The 21,483-nt window shown below is 43.1% G+C and overlaps 1 protein-coding gene across 7 annotated transcripts in view; it reads left to right on the top strand.

The window, feature by feature from the left end:
- Window positions 1–21,483, top strand: part of CLUAP1 (clusterin associated protein 1) — a 75,248-nt gene that overhangs the window by 40,648 nt on the left and 13,117 nt on the right. For all 7 annotated transcript variants that reach the window (XM_013176875.3, XM_013176884.3, XM_013176872.3 and 4 more), the window contains 2 exons: window positions 9,546–9,618; window positions 19,796–19,903. In XM_013176875.3, coding sequence (XP_013032329.3) covers window positions 9,546–9,618; window positions 19,796–19,903 — 181 coding nt within the window. The remainder of the gene's footprint in view (window positions 1–9,545; window positions 9,619–19,795; window positions 19,904–21,483) is intronic.

Here is a 21,483-nt window from a genome sequence, read left to right as displayed (position 1 = left end):
ACTATGCTATCTTTCCTTATGATAAATTTAGTTACATTAGAAAACATTTTAGTCTTTTTCTCCCCTTTATGATAGCATGAATGGCATTTGGTTAATTATCATGTGTTTCCTTGTAAAGATAAGCGGTTCAAGAAAATTTCAAGTCTTTTTGCATCTTTGGTTGATGGAAGTGCGCTTTGGTAGTGACCTATCAGATCTAATTATTTTGCTAAATGTGATCGCTGGAGTTTGTCTTGGGGAGGATGCAGTGTTCTCCATGTACTGTGAAGCAATGAACGTGAACGTCTTTGTGATTCTGCCGAGCTCCTTTCAGTACGAAGTTGGTGCTTCACTTGGATGAGTATTATTCTGTCAGCTTTAGTGACTAATACTCTTCTGCCCCATTTATTCAAGTACCTTTAGTGTGTCTATTACAGTACTCCCTGTGAACACTTCTTCTACCACAAAAAGCAGCAAAACATGAGGCTAGCAGGGTTTAAGACAGGAAAAGAACAGACTGGAAAGACCAAATCATGTTGTAAAGTAGCGTAAGATTTGCTGTTTTTTCAAAAAAAAAAAATTATTCTAGATAGATATATCATCGATGGGTGTTTGTAATGGCTAGCTGGGACAGAAGAATAGTTTCAAGGTAAACAATTTCCTCTGAAGAAGGACAATGAATCAAATTCATTATTTAAAATAATGACACTGGCAGAAATGAGCTGCTCCCCCCTTTCCACCATCGCTGTAGGGACAGTGTTATGATAACAGTTGGTGAATTTCTGTTGAGTATCAGTTAAGCGTATAAAATACTCTCAAGTATGCTTTATGTGTGTTTCAATAGAAATGATTACTGTAAAAATGGCTGTTAATGATGAGAGGCAATGACTGTTTCAGGACATAAAATTGAGGGAGAAGATGGGAATAATGAGACCAGGGAGGAGACAGATGGTCCTGTAAAAGGGGCTGGTGATTTTCAATTCATTCGGTGTGTGCCCATCCACTGGAAGGATGACCTCTCTTTTAAAATAAATAAATAAATAAAAAATGGCCAGAGGTGGTGATTTTCAGACACTCCTCAGGCCAAAATGGTAAAGAGGTATACACGTACGTAAAAGTTATCTATTAGTGTGAACTTAGAGTGATCCAGAGAATCTGCTAGGACAAGGTTGTGTTTTCCTTCTGATGCAGAGCACTGTGTTTGAAGCAGTGACTCGCTTGTTGGAGGCCCCAATCTCCAAAGCACTGTCCTTGATTTAATGCCAGGACGGAGGGAGGTTGTGGCTTTTTGCATTCATCAGGAAGCTACCTCCCAGTGATAGCAGTTCACAAGTACTGAGGTGGTGGCATCAAAGGAAAGCAACCTCTAGATGCAAAGTCTGTCTTCCAGCCAGGGAGCCGGGGAACTGCAAGCCAGCTCCACTGTGGTTCTGTGCTGTTCACCGAGTGCAATACCATGTGGTATGGAGAGGAGTATTTTTTTGTTGTTGTTGACTTTTCAGACTTGGTAGCTTCTATAGGAAAGTGAAAGTCTTTATCCAATGACTGCAGGTGAGATGGGAAACCAGAGAAACCCAGCTGTGCCTTTGGTTTCTTTGTTGTTTCTTTTACTGAAATGATATGATGTGCTAAGAACATGACTTAAGCAGCTCGAAGTTTGAGGTTAAAATGAACATTAGCTTATGCAGCATGATCTGTGTTGGTTTATAGGCCAGTGCTTTGTCCTCTGATCCGTAACCATGAGCTCTCACCAGGCTCAGCGCCTAATGCAAGGCGATTCAGTGCATTCAAGCCGCTCCTTTGCGGAGAGAGCAGCCCCTCCTCATCCTCCTCTCTCAGCCTTTCCTTTCTGGAGTGCCTGTATCCATCTCTTGCAATGCTCTGAGGCTGCAAACTTTCTCACCGTGGTTCTGTAATCCCAGTGGGTTCAACGGTCTGCACCTGTGTACCTCTTAACGCCTCCAATCTCATTCTCTATGCCGTGCGCGTTTGTGTACAGGACTAGAGATGGGCTTCCACGCATTGGTTAATTAATTTGGGGTGAGGTAATTATAAGCAGTTCAGCATGATAGGGAGCATTGTCTTCAGTTCTTAAAGAACAGCTCTGGGTAGGTTGGCACCTCATGCTGTCGTGAGCTTCAGCTGTGCAGCCTTGGTGTTGTGTTCCCTACGTTTCTGTTGTACCTAGCAGGCTTCCTCCCGCTAAGAGTGCGGTCACGTTCCCTGCTCAGGCACCGAGCAATTTCTCCTGGTCCTTATATCTCATCACCCCCGCTGAATGAGTGGCAACACTCTATTATGAAAAACAAATCCCATTGCATGAGTGTAGCAAGAGCTAATCTCAGCTGCTTTGTTCTCCAACAAAGCAAGAAACAGCTGCTGAGATTAACAGGCAAGGTGAAGATGAGGTGGCTCAATTCATCTTCAAATCGCTTCGCTTCAAGTGTACTACAGAGCAGGAGGATTACCAGGATGCTCTAGCAAATGGCCAGGAAAAAAAAAAAAGAAACATTATTTTCTCTTACTAAGATGAAAAGGTTATACATAGAGAGAGATGTTGAGAGATTTCTGGGATTTGGAGGGTGTCTGAGAGCAGACAAAATAATGAAGGCAAAAATTGAAATGTTAGCATCTGAACAAAAAGTCAGCTATCTCCAGTTGTTGTCTTGTCATTCTTTCACACTTACCCCTTCTTATTTTCTTCATTTCTTTCCTTTGTCTTTCTGCTTAGTGGTAACCATATTGTCTGCCAGCTGGCTCCAGGGCACATACTTTTGGTATTCAAAATCCCGCTGACATTTTCTCCAGGCCTTTCCCAACAAAATTTTGACGTTAACTTTTTTTTTAAAAAAAGCCTTAAATGATTAAATACTGCATCATTTTTGGTTTTAATTTCTTGAGCCTAGATTTGCCACTTTTCATTCTGAAGGGACATGGGGCTGTCTTCAGTTACATGATTTCAGCAACTCAATTTTATTGTTTAAAACAATGCTCAGCAGCATTAGTTATATCATAAGGGACTGGCTGTCAAGAAATCATGTGGCTTATTCAAATCATGGATCACTTCCCTCAGTCAAACAATGAGCTGGTGGCAGAGCTTGTGTGATCTGGGGGTCAGCTGCTGGAGGATATTCTGCATGGTGGCATATCGGTCTGTTTAAAAACAACCAGAAAAAAAACAAACCCAAACAATCTGCCCCGCACCCAGGCCCTGCTCATAGCTATGTATAGTTTGCAAGTGGTTGTAATGGCATATTTTTTAGCAATGCCTCTCAGAGAAATTATAATTCATATTAAATAAGAAACTGATAAATGAAAAAGCATTTCTTGGGATTTGCTTTCATGTAGCTTTCTGCAAAAGGATTTTCAAAGCCAACTCCCGCTCTCTCTGCTGTAGGGAATTGTAGATGACGTTTTACTTGTCTGTAGGGTAATAAGTTAGATTGCAGTAAAATATTCTGCCAAACAGACATGTTTTGTCTCTTTGCTGTTTTTCAAAGGCTTTCATAGCCCGATGTGAGAGGTAAAGCCATTTACTTTGCCAGTTAAAGTAGATGCAGATGCAGGGTATCTGTATTGTGCTCCTTCAGTCCCCGTTCTGTGAAGAACGTACGCCTATCTCGCAATAGCGTTTGGCCTGCTGGAGGGATGGGTAACGTTGGTGCTGAATTGGACAGTTTTGAAGAAATAAGCACGAAAAAGCTCACAGAAGTGGCCAGCATAAAACTGGAAGCCATCTCTGATTAGCACGGTCTTGTTTTCACCAAGCTGGTGTAAGTCACTTCCGTTAGATAACGTGAAGTCTGGGGAGCGGTGTTTGGGGCGAAGGTGGAGCCCAGTGGGGGCAGAAAATACAGCCTGGTGACTGCAGGCACTGAAAGCAGCAGGGAGACAGAGGGAAACTGAAGCTACCACTGATGCAGCTGTTCAAAAGTTGACATGATTTAAGTTTTCGGCGTTAAAAACAAATGAAGCTGTTGCATTTTTTCACTACTTTAACATGTCTCCTTCAGATTCTTTTAAGTGAGAACGTGACAAAAAAACCTGAATCATGGTAAATATAATTCACTTTCTAAATACGTAAATGGCTACTGCTTCTGCCTTCTCCTTTGAAGATCTTGCTTGTTCAGAAGTACTACAGCCAGCACATAATGATGCTGTCCTGGTTCCAACTGGTTTGAGGCTGCCCTTTTGAAACGAATTTGTTTTGCTGCAGTTTTTGGTAAGCTTTTGTAGGACGTAGCCTGGCAGCACAGCTAAATTGATGCAGTGATGGGCTGTTGTTGAAAGGGATGGTGTTGTACAGTCTCAACAGCTCCCTTGGGCTGACTGCAGCATTTATCTGACCATGCTTGAAGCTATTCAGAAATCTAAACCGTAGAAAAATCAACATTTTTTTTTTTGCCAGTGAGCTCTGTGCTGGCTCGCTACGAGGTCAGCTGAGATGCTGCTGCCAGCACAAGGAAGAGGCTACAGGAAAGGGGGAGAAGTCTCAGCTGTATGGTCAAATCATTTTCTTAGACTCCACTTCTCTTATATTTTAAGCACAGGAATCAGCACTGAAGCTGAAAGCAACACTGCTCCCTCTTCTTACCCTCACGGTTTTTCCTGCAACGGCAATGCCCCGTCCTCCATGTGCAAGTTGAGACTTTGTGCAGCATCATGCTGAACTGCGCTGGAGAATTTGTCTGGTTTAATTTTATTTTGCTGGATTAGTAGTTTTCACCTGGGTTTCTTTTGTGTAGCTGTACAAATGCTTGCACCAGAGCAGGAGTGAAGGAACAAGTGGCTGAGGGTGCGGGCCAGGCAAGGCTGCTTATTTGATTGAATTTGGATTGCCTTCAGCAGTCTTAACAGATACATGGGATTACACTATTAGGCAATGATTATGTCTATTATTATTTCAATGGTCCGTGAATAGATGTATTTTAAAAATGTTTTCCAGGTTTATGAATTTGTCCCCATGATATCTGGGAAATGTCCTTTCTTTTTCTACCTCCTTGTTGGCCTTTGCCATGTGTACTGCGTAGGCTGCAGCAGCCACGGGGGTTGAGATTCAGACGGCTGACGGATCCCTTCGTTTGTGCCCTTCATCCCAAGGACACAGCAAGTATTGTAAATGTTTGCTGGGGTGGGGAAAGGCTTGTTTAAATCAGTTTCTATACCTTCAGTGACCATCTTTAGGTCTTATGGCTGGCTGGGAGAAAAGGTGGGAAAAGCAGGTAGCAGCTGAGGCAGTGACCAGAAAATATTGGGACCCACTATTGCAGAGGGAAGTCTTGGAAAGGGGATGTGCTATGGACACCAAAGGAAACACTGGTAGCTAGAACCCTCTGGGTATTTTTCTTCAAGTCCACATTCGTTTTCACATTCATCCGTCTTTAAGAAGGCTTTGCTAACACAGAGGAGTGTGGAAGGTGGTAATCATTGCAGCGGTTACCCTTCTAACCTTCTAAATGGGACTGAGCTGTGCTGGTTTGCCATCGGTGTGTGGACGTGTTGCTGCTCTGGGGAGCTCATTGTATCGTTGCCAGCAGCACAGAGTGAGAGGAGGCAGGTGAGATTTACCGGCCCGCTTACTGCACCGTGTCGTCCTCAGCACCCCTCCATCTTGCCTTTAATCCTTAGTTACGCTCCTCTGTCTCCTGGTCACTTGTTCCTTACAGAAAGAGCTAATAAAGAAGAACAGTTTCTTAAACAGGGTAATTAAAATGTTCTGAACCTCCACAAAACAGGTTATTAAAATATTTTTTGCCTTTTCCCTTCCTTGTTCTTGCAGGTGGAATTAGTTTCTTCGTGCAGAATACATATCCATCACCAGTAGTTTTGATTTCTAGGTAGCATGGCTTCTGCACGATTGCCTTTTGTGTAACACTCCTTGCAATGGCAGGCATCTTTCCATCTCCGAGCAGGAATTGTTTGGTTTCTTCCCAGAACCTTTCGTACATTGCCAGGCAGGTTTGTGAGCCCAAGTGGCCCAGCGCTGAGTGCCTGCGCACCCACCGGTGCTCAGCACCTGCACAGGCACACAGAAAATTCTGGTCAGGATGCTTTCATTATAAGGGGCAATATTTCTCTGTGCCTACGGGCTTTCCCCACGGACACCGTGACAATTCCCAAGGAGCCTTTCGCCCCTTTCTTATTCTCATCCTCCTGTTAAAACATCCAGGTTTGCACCTCAGGCGTTGGTATTTTGTGTCTTGCCCATACACCCGTGTGAGCTGCCATGGCAGTACGGAGATGCCTCTTGCGCTTGTCATTTCCTTCCTCCAGGCACTATACAGACGGTGAAAGGTGCCTGTGCTCCAGCTGCTTCGCAACAGCTGAGACCCGGAGCATGCTCAGCCTCGCTGAGCAGTAGCTATTAGGGTATTATGGATGTGTCTGGCTCACTGGAGAGAGGCTGAGGCAGCCCGGTCAGCTTATAATTAAGAAATCTGAATGAGGCAGCGAATGTGCTCTGTGTTATCAGGGTGATTACAGCGGGGCCTCCCGGGTCACCCCAAAGCAGGAGCTGATCAGGCACTGTGGGGTTTCTGCTCCCGTCTGCCCTGAAGCCTTGCAGGGTCCGGGGCTCTGCTTCGCTGCCCACCCCATGTCACGACGGCTCAGGACGGAGAGGTGCGGTGGTGCTGGGCGGGGGATGGGTGTCACAATTTGTCCTCCAGGAGAATGTCGGGAAAAGAGAGCTAAGTGTGTAAGGAAAAAAATTCACATTGCTTTAGTATATGAAAACTAAATAAATGTGGTTTGTCTGCCAAAAGGCAATGGACCTGGGTTTCTCCTGGTTTTCACCCAGGTTTTGTGTTGGTCTGGCACAGCTCCCCCAGCTAACTGGCTTTATGCAATCTGCTCCTCGTCTCTCATGGAAGAATGAGATCTGGGCAAGCAGGACTGTAATTACCTAAAGAACTAACCCGGGGATTTTGGGGTCCGGTAAATTCTCTTTTCCTACAGATTCTTCTCCTAAGATTCAGACAAACTCAAAGCTCTTTGCTGGTGATGCTTTAATTATTGCACATGATATGAACTACAGCAGCCGGTTGCAATTGTTTGTAAGAGAGCTTTACTGGGATCTTTGAAATGGGGTAAGTCTTGCTCAGAAGGCTGTCAGGATGAATGTCGTTGTCTGAGAGGTGGTGTTGGGAGTCACAGGCATCCTCCTGAGCGACTTCGGCTGTGTTAGTTGAAACTCCTCCAGTCACCTGTGCTGGCAGCTTGTGTCAGTACCAGACACGGCAGTGTATGTGACCGGTTTCCCCAGCCAGTCCAGGTTTTGGCCCGTTCCCTTGTCTGTGGTCTCCCACTTCTGTTGCATTCAAAACTATGGTTGCTCAAGCACAACCATACAGAAACCAGGATCTTTGCCCTAGAAACAACTTATAAGGTTATATGAGCACATAGAGATGGCTGCATGTGTGCTGTGCGCTAATGCAGCTGCTGATCCCTATGTCATCGCTGACCTTGCTCATTAATTATACTCAATACGTGATTAGACATAAATTTTGACCATTTACCCAGCCAGTCCTTTAACCCAACTTCCAAACTCAAGCAACCAATTAAGAAAAATGCTATTCACTACTTATTTCAAATACTAAGGGCAAAAGCAGAATTTAAATGACTTCAGCTTACTGCCTGGAAGCAATTTCTCTGCAAGCTTTTTCAGCGTGACTTTCAACTCCATAGACAGGAATGCTTATCCCAAGATGCAATGTCATGTGCAAGCCAGGCCTTCATCTCCAGCAGCTTCCTCGTGTACTGGTAGGACCTGGTAGGTTTCCAAGAGGTTGGTGGGAGAAGATTTTTCTTTCTCAAGCTACCACGCTGTTACTGTATGTAAGGATACACGGTTCCATCTGAGAGTAAAAATCTTTCCTACCATTCAGCTCTTTTCAGATGATCTTCTTTTTTCCCCTCTGTCCCACAGGTATTTCAGTTGATCCACTGGTTCCTTTCTGCACATGCACTTAATGTGCAGATTTGACCGTGTCAAAGCAGCAGTTGTCTGTTTATTTTTTTATTGTATACAAGTTCTGCGTAGAAAATCAAAGGCTCAGAGAAATTGCAGCTCAATCTACAGTTAATTAGCGTTCCCATCTACTTGTCTTGCTTGAGTGCAATTGTAGAAAAAACTAGAGCTAGTAAAGTGAGCGGCTAAATCCTTCCATCAGTTGTTTGCCATCTGTTTAATATTATAGGTTCTATCTTGATGTGGTTGTATGTTTTATGTCTTACCTACTCTGTCATGTTTAGTTTGCTTTTCACCATTGATGTTATCCTAGTTTAAGCTAGATGTAATTAAAAATATATTTTTCTGTCTGATACTGCTATTGGAATACTGACCCTTAATTTCTAAAATCCCTTGGTAACTTCAGTAGATTTTAGTCCTAACTGGATGGAGAACTTCATGAACTCAGCAAAAGACCTCCTAGAATTGCGCTGTTGTGTTTAGCAATCAGACAGTTCCTTTAGTCTATCTGGTGTGCAATGCTCAGCAAATGCATGTATACCAGAGGATTAAAATTACTCCCATCTGTTACTGTCTACAGAGGCAGGCATGTTTTCTTACCAATCCATTATGCTGGAATGAAAATGTCTGTTTTAACTGCTGCTGCCCAGCTCCCGTCAGCCTACTTCTTCCCTTCTGAGCTGTCACATTTCTTGCTCAGTTGATACTGCAAGACTTAAGTGTGGGTTTTTTTTAGGTCCTTGTAGGCCTTGTTGTAATATTCCCTTTATTGCTGGCATTCATTTGAATGGGGTGAGGGTTGTGATTGCTGCTTTTCCCCAGCACAGCAACCACTGTTCTACTTACCCTTTTCATTTGCTCTTAACTGCCTTTGTCAGAACTCTGTTATACTGTCAGTACAGTAGTGTTTCTCAGCATATTTTAATCTGCTATACTTAAAAAAGAAAATCAATGATCCACCTTGTGCAGTCTTGTTATCACGGTTCTCCTTTGCACCCAAATACTATAAGTAGTACTATACAATAGCATAGTATACTAGTATTATGTAGTATATGGCTATACTTTTTCCAGCTCATTGTTTGGGCTTTTTCTTCCCATTCTGTTTGCATGCATGGAAATGTGTGAATTTGTTCTGGTTTGATTTATGTATTATAAAGCTGCAGTCATTTCACAAACCACTTCTGGTGGTTAATGAAGTATTGGTTGGAAAAAAAAAAAAACAACAACCAAAAACCACTTTCCAAAGAAAGTCCGTTCTGTTCTGTAATGGCAGTAATGTTCTGTGGGACGGAAACAAGTGAACTCATTTTCACTGCAATAAGTGAAGTTTCAGCTGGCAGGGATGTATGGTTGATTTTCAGTGCACTGTTTTATGTGGGTATATGCTTTATATCCTGACCTCATGGGCAAAGTAAGTAGGAGTTCCCAAGCTTCAGTTAAGACCTTTTTTTTTTTTTTCATGAAGTATTTCCCGTGCTGAAATTTTCCTTTTTCATTCTGCTTTTGAGTGCTCTTAACTGTTACAGGACCATCCAATTAGCTACTTGACTGGGCAATGTGGCAGCTTTTCTGATTCGTTTGTTTTCACCTGTTACAGGAAGCAGCAAACATGCTGCGTCTTATGCAGAACAGGCTGAAGGAAGAGGAACAACACCTGCTTAAGAGTGGAAGTAAGTGGGATTTCTAAACTGGTTGTATTGGCAGAAAAATGAAGCGCTGGCTGCTACTTGTATAAATGTGCACTTACAAGCCACAGGGACATGGGATAGACGACTGAGTCAACAGATGATGTTAGAAAAAGTGGGATGATGATAACTTGAAAAGAACACCAATGAAATGGAGAACCTAACCTCAGTGAAATGCTCCTTTACCTTGTAAATTTTACCTGTAGTGCTGAGAGGCGAAAACAGTCGCTCACTAAACATGCTGTGCAGCTGCAGTGGGCAGAGGGAGGCTTCATTTTACTGGCATCCAAGCCCCTTCAGGCTAGCTGCAGATGAAGCAGTTGTCCCAGCACAGTGGGATTGATGATGAAAAGTTGGTTCGCTAACAAGCTCAGTTAGAGGATTCTACCTGGGAAAATGCTTGTGTGCTGGTGAGTAGTCTCGCTGGTTTGTGGGACTACCTGGCTGCCTCGTGTTGCACGGGTGCTGGTTTGCCTTGCAAAACTGGAGGATCATTTTTGTCCTCACCAGTTAGTCTGCCACGTTGTGTGCTGTGGAGGTGGCTCTGTGTTTGGACTAATTCTTTGTGATGTATCTATCAGATTGTGACATTCACTCGTGAAAAAACCTCTGTTTGAAATCCTTGTTAATATCACTAATCATCAAAGTGTGGTCCATGTTTGCCTTCTTGGGTTTCCTTGGTTTAGTGTACCTGCAAAATGTGAATGCAATTAAAATTTGGGGATTATCTTTTTTTCTAAACTTTTAATTAATTAGAATTCTAGCTGAAGAACAGAAAGGAACAACAACCCCTTGAGATTTTGCAGAAAGCTAACAAACCAGATTTTGCTTCTTTTGAGTCAAGCGTCAGCAGAACTTCCTCATTAGTTGCCCCTGTGAATTGAATATTGCAATATGTGCATTTTTATATGGTAGTGGAAAAAAAACAAGAGGAGGGTTAACTCTCAGGATCAAAGGGAGAGTTCATGAAAGCTAAAATTGGGTAAGGACATAAAAGTTATGCTTCACAGTTTGTTTGCAGGCAGATGTTTTCTGAACAATCTCATGAAAGAGGAAATTCATTCATCTCTGCCCATCTTTGATCTCTCAGCTCCTTATGTCAATGCAGTAAAAAGTGAAGTTTTATCTGAAACATAGGATTTGTAAAGTAAATTGCAAGAATGTGGAACTATTTCAAGGATTTACTTGAGTGAAAAAGTCCAGGTCCTGCTATGTGATAGTTTCCAGGATGATTAAGTTTGGTTTCAGTAGGTTTCCAGAGTAAATAAGTTCAAGAGGGAAGAACATTTATCATCAATAATTAGCAATGTGAAGTGTAACATGAAATTTTCCTGATTTTTTTTTTTTCCTTGCCAGTGGACCTTCACTTAGAAAATTGTTCAGTCATTTTGCATCTCTCAAATAATACAAACCTTGCCTTTTAGTGAGTGATCTAAATTCTACCTAAGAACTCATAATTAGGACTTTTACTGACCTCAAAAAATACTGCCATAATATGTCTTTATTCCAAATTGACAAAATTAGTGTTTGTTCTAGTGATAGGAGCAACAGGAGCCTGGTTTTCAGTGCTGGCTTATTTATTGATTGTCCCATAACCTTGGCAAATCAAGTCATCTTTCTAAGCTACAGTCTGCCCTTACCTGAACATGGTGTTGAAGTCTGTGGAGCTGCAGGGATGTAACTCAGGTAATACATTTGGCTCTTGGAGGCCGTTTCCTCAGTCGTGAGCACGGAGCACAGCTTTGTTACTGGGTGCTGTGAGGTTAATTTATTGAATGCTGTAAAACTGGCTGAGATCACAGTTTGCTAACGTGAAATGATCAGGTACCAAGTTGTGCTTTCCTCTTAGACCAGACCCCGCTTTCTCCTCTCACTGTTAGTTACAAGATGCCTTTTATACAATTCAAAACAAAGAAATTTACTTGGAGGAGAGAAGGAAGAAGTTGGTATCTCATAGTGCCCTGTTAGGGGTGAAGTTAACCCTAGGATCCTAGTCACAAGTCAAGGATATATCTTGCACAAGAGGAAACAGAAGCAGCAGCAGGATCGGTGCAGCATCACTGAACAGCTTTGCCTGCCCCAAAGAGGTTATTAGTGAAATTCCCACTAGAAATAGAAAGGACGGTAAGGGATGGAGCTTCGGCAGTTGAGGGTTCCCAAGAGCCCTGCAGCCTTGGCCTGGCACTCCGTGATTTTATCAACAGCTACTGCAAGCGTCATGTGGATTGTGGGGAACTGGTGTAAAACCTAACGGGCACGAGCACTTAGACCTTGTTTTACCGATGTGCTGAGGTTCTGCATGCTGTGTCCTCCTTCAGAGACAGGACCTGCCTTTTAGTGAGACAGGCGCGAGGAAGATTAAAGAAAGGCTTTTCTTCCCCATTAGAAAGATTTTTCTGAAGCAGGTTTTAGGAGAAAAAAATCACTTGTTTATTCCACTTGCATTTTTAAGTAATACGCACACACAGTCCAAGTGCTTTTATCATGAAGTTGTTTTCCATCTTCAGCTTGCCAAAAAACCTCAGGACCTTGCTGTCTGGGCCGTTAGGGCAACAAATACGTCTGAGCTTCGTTCCCCTGCAGCTCCGCTCAGAGGCAGGCAGCCTGGCCTGGGTCCCTGTCTCCTAAGGCTGAACCTTCCCGTGAGCTCCCTTGGGACAGGTTTGTGGTCTGCCTGCACAGAGGCAGCTCGGGGCCAGTGCCTCCTGCGAGGGAAAAGGAAGGTGCTCTAAATCTCATTACACTTTGCCCCTGAGAGCTGCAAAGCACTTAATGATGCTCTTGGAACAGCATAGGCTGGAATCAGGTGATAAATTTGTTACCATTAACTGATAAAAGTCAGCACTCACTCTGCCCCTGTAAGCACTCTCACCTTTGCATACCTTTGTAATCGATGCAGTTCTTTTATTGTCTGAATCCTTTGACCTTATCCACTGCTAATTTGGTAAGAAGGGCTGCAAATTAACAGTTAATTTCTCTGCAGCAGAAGTTGCAGGAATTCTGGACGGCTCTCGGTTTCCTTTCAGGCTGAACTAATAGTGAAGAAACCTAAATGATATTTATTATGAAGAATGGCTGTAAAACATAGGTCGAATTGTGCAGGTCTGTTAAGAACACAGAAAGGCAAAAGGCAATGGATATGTCAGGATGCATACACAAAACTTGCAACAACATTTAGTGCAATTCAGAAATAGCCTGGTTCTTTTTTCTTTTTTTTCTAGTGTACATCACAAATCATCTTTCATTTCTCACAGAACATCTTCATAAAACCACTGCACTTAAAAAAAAAAAAAGTTAACACTAAGTTATGTGGTAAAAACTGTTCTTAAATTATGTAAAGACGTTGAACTCTAGATACAGATCAGGCTTTCAGCAGTATTTGCATGATGACAATATATGCAGTTAAGTACTTGCAGCACTACAGAAATGGTTTTTGTGCGTGAAGAGTGATAAGTAAATTGCTGGTATTTTTGTAATCCTAATTTCACATAAGATGCTGTTAGAGAAACCAATATACGATGTGGTGTTTTTTCACAGCGTGCTGCCTTTGTAGCACATCCAGGGCTGGTGCAAAGTAACAAATGCCAATTGCCTGAAACTCAGGGCTTGCTGTAGTTGTGGGTAATGGAACAGTGCCTCTTAAAATATTATATTCGACACTGCTGGGTGAGCACTGGGAAAACTGTTGATAGAACTATTGTCAGGTGTAGATACGTGAAGAGTTGCTCTGATAATGGTTTGGTGCGAGAGGAGAGGGCTAGGAGGGTCACTGACCACAGTAGAAATTCAGGATATTTTTTCAGCTTCTCCCGTTGTTGGAAAAAAAATGTGTTTGCTGAGCAAAAAAGTAGCTAGTGAATTTTTTTCTAAGCTAAAATACATTTTTTCAGACTAAACAGACTATTTCATTTATACACGTTCTTTCTTTTTGTGAATTTAAAAGCAGAATATATATACATATTTTAAAAAAAGATGTATTTTCAATATAAAAAAATAAACCCTTAGAAGGTTTCAAACTGTTTCCTATATTTCTTTTGGCCAAATCTATGCCTAGCATTTGATTTCAGTTTGCAAAAATATTTGCTGTAAAACTGCATTTTTCAGTGCAGGTGCCACTCTCTGGCTTGCCGCTGCAGTCGGCCAGCCCAGCCCTGGCTGCTCTTGCTTGGTCTGTAGGAGGAAGAAGCGCCCGTGCCACGCAGCACTCTGAGATGTGCAGCTCTCTGGTGGTGGTCAGCAAACCTCGTGTCCCAACAGTAGCAGCAGGATTGATCGATGCTCCTGTACAGCTTGAATTCTGCCCAGTACACAACCAAAGCGTTTTCTTGGCCAGTTCTACGTGCGGAGCTAACTCTTTTTTTGACAGGCAAGCAAGATGTGCCCAGATCTAGCGTCTTGCTCAGTTAAACAGAGCAAATAGATGCTGTGCTCTGGATAGCAAATCACGTGGCGCTGTTGCAGGTTGGTGCTGTACTGAATCTCTTGTATCCTTCCCGCTCCAGAACTGATGCTCTGACATCTGACAGGTGATAAACAAAAAGCCCAGTGGCAGTAATTGTCACATTTGGAGTGTAGCAGGGAGTTGCTGGGTAATCCCCACGGGTGCCTGGATGGTATTGCTAATGCTCAGCACCCTCACCAGTAGCATGCTAAGACCATCCATCTTGTAAGAGATGCTTGAAATTTGTCCACAATTGTCTTGTGTTTTGCTCATTAAATAATTGCAAATTCATGTTCTAATATAATAGTACTACGATGGATTCTTGGCCTCTGAGATCATTAGAAACTTGTTACGGTGGCTGAACATGACCCCTCTGTAAAATGGGCCAAATAGCTACTCGTTCCTGTGCCAAGGCTACAAATCCCAGTTTGAATGGAGAACTATTCTTCACGATTTCAAGCGACGGAGACCTATGGGTTCCCTGGGCAGTGGTTTGTTATCTGTACTGTTTAAGACATGAGATCGGATGGTGCAGCAATAGACCATTTTAAAATGACAAAAGGTGGGAGGTGAGAAAGTGCACTTAGACCTGACTGCAACACCTGCTTGGTGTTTGTGGGCATGGTATTGCTCAGTTTTCCTACGTGAAGTCTGAATATCCGTGCTTTCTGCTGAGGTCAGTAGGACCATAGGTGTTCGGACCTTGCTCGGGAGTTCTTAGACCAACATGACTTTTTCTGAGATGACACAAAGGGTCTCAGTTTTGTGCTAAGGAGACGGGATATTCCCTACTGAAATGCATACATCAAAGCATTTCTTTCCATTCAAATTTTCAGAGCTGCAAATTCGTCAGTGTTCAGGCTGGTACATCTGACTGGTTTCTCTGAGTTTGGCTTTGGTAGAACTGAGCCTTTCAAGTGGGAGCTGAACATTTTTCTTCCCTTGGTAACGTTAAAATCCTAATCCGTTCCTTTTTTTTTTTCCTGTTCTAAAATTTAATGCTATTTATCAAGTGGATTTTATTTTGGCTCAAGTGGCTGTTGGTTACCCACTTGGTTTTCTCATGACATTTTTCACCAAAATCAGCGTCTTGCTGAATACAGTAATCATGCAGCCAGGGTCTGTTTTCAAAGCAGTGATTTTTATTAAGAAATTGAACGTGCGAAGCAACACTTACATCTAATTCTAAATTTATTCATTCTTATCAATAAACTATGCCCTTTGTGCTCGTTATCTTCACCCCAGTACCTTCTTATTTTACAGTTGGATACATTTATTTGAATATTTATGCAAACTAACAAATCTGTAATGAAATCACTGGTACGTTATTAAATCATGCTGTTTTTCCTTCAAGCTTTGCAAATTACCCCAAATTTAATCATTTAGATATCGTACTATCAGTCCAGGTATCTGCTTTTTCCTTTTTTTTTTCTGGAAACAGGTGTGTTTTGGAACAAATGACACACCTTCTGAGAGCACTGTTTCTCAGCTATAACCAGGATGTACTTTCTGTGGCTGGACTAGTTTAATTGAAACTAATTTAGTTGACTGAAGCCCACCTTTATGAAATGGAAATACTGAAATGTAAGGCAAGAGTTTAAAATCCTGGTATATTCTCTCTCAGGTGGTCTGATATTTTGCCAATATTCTCTGTGCAGTAGAGTAAATCCCAGCAGTGAGGAAGTGGGCCAAATGCAGTTTATGGAGCGTTTCTCTTGATTACCTTTTCATAGTAAAAATACAGGAGCCTGTTAAAATACCAGCCTTAAGCTTCAGTAAGCTGCCAGCATTAGCCTAAATTTGGGCACGTAGATTGCTGAGTTGCAGTTTATTGTTAAAAGTTAAATAACCTTCATGTAAAGCCATGCAAGTCTCATAATCCAGCTACATTAGAATGTGTTCTGTACTTCGTGTACGAGTATGTGGGAATTTGAAGTAGTATGCTTTATTATTCTCATTGCTTTATATTAAGAGAAATCCACACTTTCTCCATAAAAAACTTTCCTTGTGTGCTCAGAATGGAGGTATTGTCATTTCTGTTGTGCTGTAATGTCTATTGTGTAGTATTACACAGTTAGTGGTTGTCACCTCTCCTACGACAACGAGTGATTTCTTTCTGTGTGTTAAGTGAAACATTCTGAATTGTCACCTTTTTTCTTTTTTTTGAGTATCCAGAATGTTTTTCTAGAAACTAGACACCCTGGGCTTGTACAATGAGAAATAAAGGGTGGAGGAGTCCTGTAATGCTCTAGGTGGGTCAGATCACACAACATTAGACTAGTTTGCCATTTCATCCTTCCATAAAACCTGTACTCAGCTTGTTTTCACCATGTATAAATAATTTTTTAGCAATATGCTCTGCATCCTTGGCATTTTGGCCCTGCACAGTTGTGCCCCGTGGGCGATAACTCGGGCTGAAGAGCTTGGTGCTAGGAGCCACTGAGCCGCCCATCACAGAACGCTGGGTTAGAGCAACGCAGTTATTTTTTTGCGAGTGAAAAGAGTGCTCGGTGTCTGTCCAGGCGGTGGGCAGGAGACTCAGAGGCACAGGTTGTTGCTGAATTTGCATTTCAGCTCCAGCCTTTCTGTTCCTTCAGCATGTGCTCGCTGTAGCAGCCTGGTGAAACTTCACACTGGGGTCTGTGCAGCACAGTTCCAGACAGGCTGTTCAAAGACAGTCCAGACTCTTGCCAAAATCCATAACGAGCTTTGTTTCAAGGTCCCATCTCAGCTGGAAGAATGGCGCACTGTGTTTGCATGCCGGGAACTCACCTGATGAATTTTTCTCTTCATTTTTAGTGAAAAGTAATCCAGGATTTTTAAAGGTGTAAATAAAAACTATGTTTTCAGCTGCTGTTGGCTTGACTGTTAGAGCACACTTTGAAAGAGGAGAGGTGGAGCTGAGGCACCAGGTGTGCTTTTTGGGGGGGGCGGTGGCTCTCTGTGGTGTCCACGCATGGACTGAGCACCTCCATCACTGGCAGGTGAGAGGTAAAACATCTGGGTCAGTGGGAGAGAGGGATAAAAGTAACAGTGTGAGAAAGAGGGCATTAGGAGGGGCAGAGCAACTGAGTGGAAGAAGAGATTGGGAGAGAAAAAAAGCTGTGTTTAAACCATTTTCTTTCCTGAAGCAGCAGCTTGAGGCCCTCCAGCCATGGATTCTCTCTCCACAGTAGGTATCAATTCTATCCCAAGGCACTGTTCACCGTGGGATCTTACTGCCAGTCCCAATTCCAGCAGAAAGATACTGGGGGGAATTATATGATGAGCTGGTCTTCCTTTTTTGCAAGTTGAAATGGGTCAGAAATGGCTGGAGAGCCCAGGAGCGCGCTGCAGGCAGCAGCAGGGTTCGCGTGGCTCAGGAGAGCATTAAGCCATCAGCACGGCTGGTTAGCAGAGAGAGAGCACCTCTACGGACAGCAGAGGGGTGATGGCAGGTTCATTTCTGTCCTTCTTGTCATCTTACCACTGTTCTGTCTGAAGGGAAGTATGTTTTACGTGTTGTATCTGAGAGTCTGTTGCTACAAATGGTTTAAAAAATGGTTTCCAGAAAAGTGAAATGTAAAATTAAAGCCCTGTGTGTTACAGCAGTGCCCCCACCCCGAGCGGAATCGCATCGCTCTGGCTCTGCAGGGTGAAGGCTCTAAGTCCTGTCCCCAAAGTGGTGTTAACTGGGTTTGTCACTTTGGGTTGCCACCAGAGAGCACCGGATCCATTAGTCCAGGTCTCAGCTGTCCGCTCATGCTCAGGAGAGTGAGAAGGAGAAGGTGCTAATGGGGAAGAAACTGAACTGGTCTGGCAGAGCACTCACGAGGGCCCTCAGCAGCATCCTCTGCTCTGGCTGGTGGTGCCGCGGAACAGGAGGAGCACATGACAAAATCTGCAAGAGAGGAATTCTTGCTCAAAGAAGGCGCAAAAAAGAAGTCCAAAATGAAAAAGAGCATTTCAGTAGTAGCAGTGAGACCCCTTGCAGATGAGGTGGTCTGACTCTTCAACATGCAGAGCACGAATCTGAATTTAGGCTACGCATGGGTCTTCCCGAGGAGTTTGCCTGAACAAAGCCTGGCTTTCCTGAATATCGGTAAACAGAAACAGTCTTCAGCTCCCACAGCAGTAAGTGATTCCATCCCTTGCCGAGGAAGAAGGTGCAACACAAACAGACATTGCAGCTAATGCTCTTGGAGCCTCGTAATCTTACCAGGGTATCAAATATATCCCTTGCTGTTTTGTCATTAACTTAATATTGCAATGAAAAAGATTATGGAAAAAAAGTCTAATATATCGTATATTGTCCGATAATTAAGTATTGCAAAGACGTGTCAGCTCGTTACTAATCATAATTAAAGTAGTTATTTCCATTTTCACCTCGGACGTGTGTAATTAAGTGTACCTGGGAAAGAATTGCCTGCTTTCTGCAAATAACAGACAACTCTTTTTGCTGTGCCAAGTGCTAAGCTCGCAGTCCCGTGGGGAGCATCCCGTGTAGCACCGGTGATTCCTTAAGCTCCTGCAGACCGGCCACCATGCAGCAGCGCTTCTTGGTGGAACATCAGCCCTGAGTTGTTGGATCAGCTGTTGTGGGGGGCTCATCTCTACATAAAGCACAGGAGTTTGTAAGATGCCAGGAGCTGAAGGCTCAGCTGGGGAGGGAATTACACAATCACGAGTGGGCAGAAGCTGGAAGGCAGAGCTTGGTCTTCATGAGCCAAGGAGCTTGAACAAGTAGTCTTGCATGCACAGAGGGGAAAAAAAGCTCATGGGTAGAAGGAGACTTAAATGGAGCCGAGCCTCTTCCAAACTTCTCACACACTCCTGCACCCAGCTGGCCTGCTTCTGAAGAGGCTCAGAGGAGAATCAGTTTGGTTGGTCTTGCACGTGAACCTTGAGGTTGGACTCAGATGGGACCGATATGGCTGACTTGGAGAACAGCCTGCCCTCTTTTCCACTGCAGGTGCTTCAATGTGTTTGAAGTTTTTTGTCATCCTTTCAAACCTCCGAAGGACAGGTCCTTTAGGTTTATTCCAGTTTGGTGACTGGGGGATTGCTGTCAGGGATTCAGCTTTAGTTTGGGTGGGAGGAAGAAGACAAAGGCAGGTTATGAAAACGTTTGAAGTTCCTGCATCTTGGGAACTCTGGGCTCTCTTCCTAGTCCTGTTTTTCTAGACATCTTGGGTTTAGCTCTAACAACTTTCATTTATCTGGAGATGTCTCATTGTGCTTTTCTAACCTATGACTAAATGAAAGGCAAAGAGTCTAAGGGGACTTTTTGTGATATTACTTACAGCAGAGTAAAAGACTAAGATGTATTAATAAGCCCACACTTTCCAAAAGCTGTTAAAAGATCTTTATTTTGAAATCGGTTTCAGAAATAGCACCTTCTGACTGGACATACGGTTCATACCCAGAGAGTGTATTCAGGACATTGCCTTTACAGTACGACCTGAGGGTGGTCTCAAGACAATTGTTTGTATTGTACGCTCTGCTCATCTCAACTTCTTTGGCACTTACGTGTGGAAAGATGCCTTCCTTAGTGAGGCTGTGGAAACTGGCTATTCCCCTGCGCCTGTCAGCAGAGACAGTGCCCTGTTTCCAACACATTTTGAATTAATCTTGGACTTGAACAAAGGTAGAGAGCGCTAGCATCTCTTCCGTCTAACTGCTATTATGGGCTGTTGCGCGTTGTTTTTAGTGATGTTTATCTTCTGCTTTTGTTTTAACCAGATAACGATGATTCCGATGCAGACATTCAAGAGGATGAAGGCTCTGATAGTGAAGTGGAAGAGGGGCAGATCATGAAGCAGCGCATGGCCACAGAGGCTCTAGTGCAAGGTACCTTCAGCTTTCCTGAGTTGCTTTTATTCAAAAGGACATGCTCAAAGCATCTGAGTAACCTTAAATGTAAAAGACCCTGTTCAAGGACGTTGGCACTGCTCCATTCACGCGAGCTGTAAGAGGACAGTGTCTTATGGAGAAAATACAGCACTTTCAGGGGAGCAAATTAAAGAGGATTTACTGAAGAAAAAAAAAGTGAGAAAAAACCTTTCTTAGTATTACTTTGCAGATTCAGAAGTAGCTTTGTGCAAAGCCTTAGAAAAGTAGTATGATTTCTCATTGCAAGGCATATATTTCCCTTTAGGTGTAGACATTATCTCCTGTAGGGTCTTCTTCAAAATGGGACCTTCAGTGAGTCTGTAAAGCCTTCTGCACTGACACAGTCAAGGGTGTGACACATCTGAGTTACTTCATTCAGGGGAGGACCCCCAGCTTCTGGCACAGTTGATGTAGAGTGGAACTTCAGCCCCTGGCTGCCGATTCCTATAGATTCCGGGTCAGGAGCAGTCTGAGGATCTGTGTTTCACTTAGGTGGAAAAAAAAAATGTTCTGCTCAGTTTACAGTCAAGCAAAATGAAACCAGAAAATCGGGTTATTTCTCACTGACGTTCTTGTCAGCTGTGAGTGATTCTGTCCATCAGCAAAAGCCTATCTGGGCTCTGGATGAAGTGCCAGTGTGGATAATATCGTGTGCCACTACTTCTGCTGGAATGTGTTACTTGTATAGACTGCAAATGTGTTTTCTTTCTGAGCAGAGTTCTGCTCCCCACTTTCTAATGGAGACTAGAGTAAGAAGCTAAAGTTCTCAAGTCAAAAAGATTCAAGCATTTTTATCCCCATTTCTTCAACTTTTCATAAAGTCGAAAACTCTTGAAAAGTTTGAAAAGTTGAAAGTCTTGAAAGTGCCAGATACCCTAATATTCACTTACAATTTTTACAGTGCAGTTTCTCAAAGAAAAGTTTGTACTCAGTTTTTAGAGCTTTAGAGCTGACTGTACCTGTCTGTGATGCCCCCTCTCAGCAGGCATCGTAACCCAGCGGTATGGGTCCTGGCTGCAGTTAGAGTCAGCTCTTAACATCAGCTTCAGGAGGAAGAAGTTTTATTATAAAAGCTGTAGATTTTGTTGCAAGTAGATTTTTTCTAGGATGAACTTTATTGCTAATTATACTTACTGGAGACTCAGCCTTAACTTGTCCAACCTAATGAAAGCAGTTGAAATCCCTGAGATATTTCCTCTGCCTTCCTGCTTAGATGGCTTCTTTGCTCTTGTAGGTCTCATCCTAGTCTTTAGTAAACTACTTCTGACACACGATTATCCTCTGGCTTTTGCATGTTCTGATTGTGGTTTGCTGACTACCCAGTGGCCATACCAATCTTTACTCAGTGTGTCTCTGTAATTTGGAAGTCTCCCTTTGCTCTCTGTCCTCTTTTTGCCTCTCACTTGCTATGAACAGAACTACTGAACCAACTCCTTGTATGTTTAAATGGATCCTGAGATGCCTTTTCCATGGTTCATCCAGGGGTGAGGCTGTGTTGTCCTTTTGTAACTCACAGCACTTCAGTCCTACTGTGCTCC

The sequence above is a fragment of the Anser cygnoides genome, chromosome 15, assembly GCF_040182565.1.
Source record: "Anser cygnoides isolate HZ-2024a breed goose chromosome 15, Taihu_goose_T2T_genome, whole genome shotgun sequence".
Lineage (NCBI taxonomy): Eukaryota > Metazoa > Chordata > Aves > Anseriformes > Anatidae > Anser > Anser cygnoides.
Note: the sequence above shows the minus strand (reverse complement) of the source record. Positions and strands in the feature narration are given on the sequence as shown.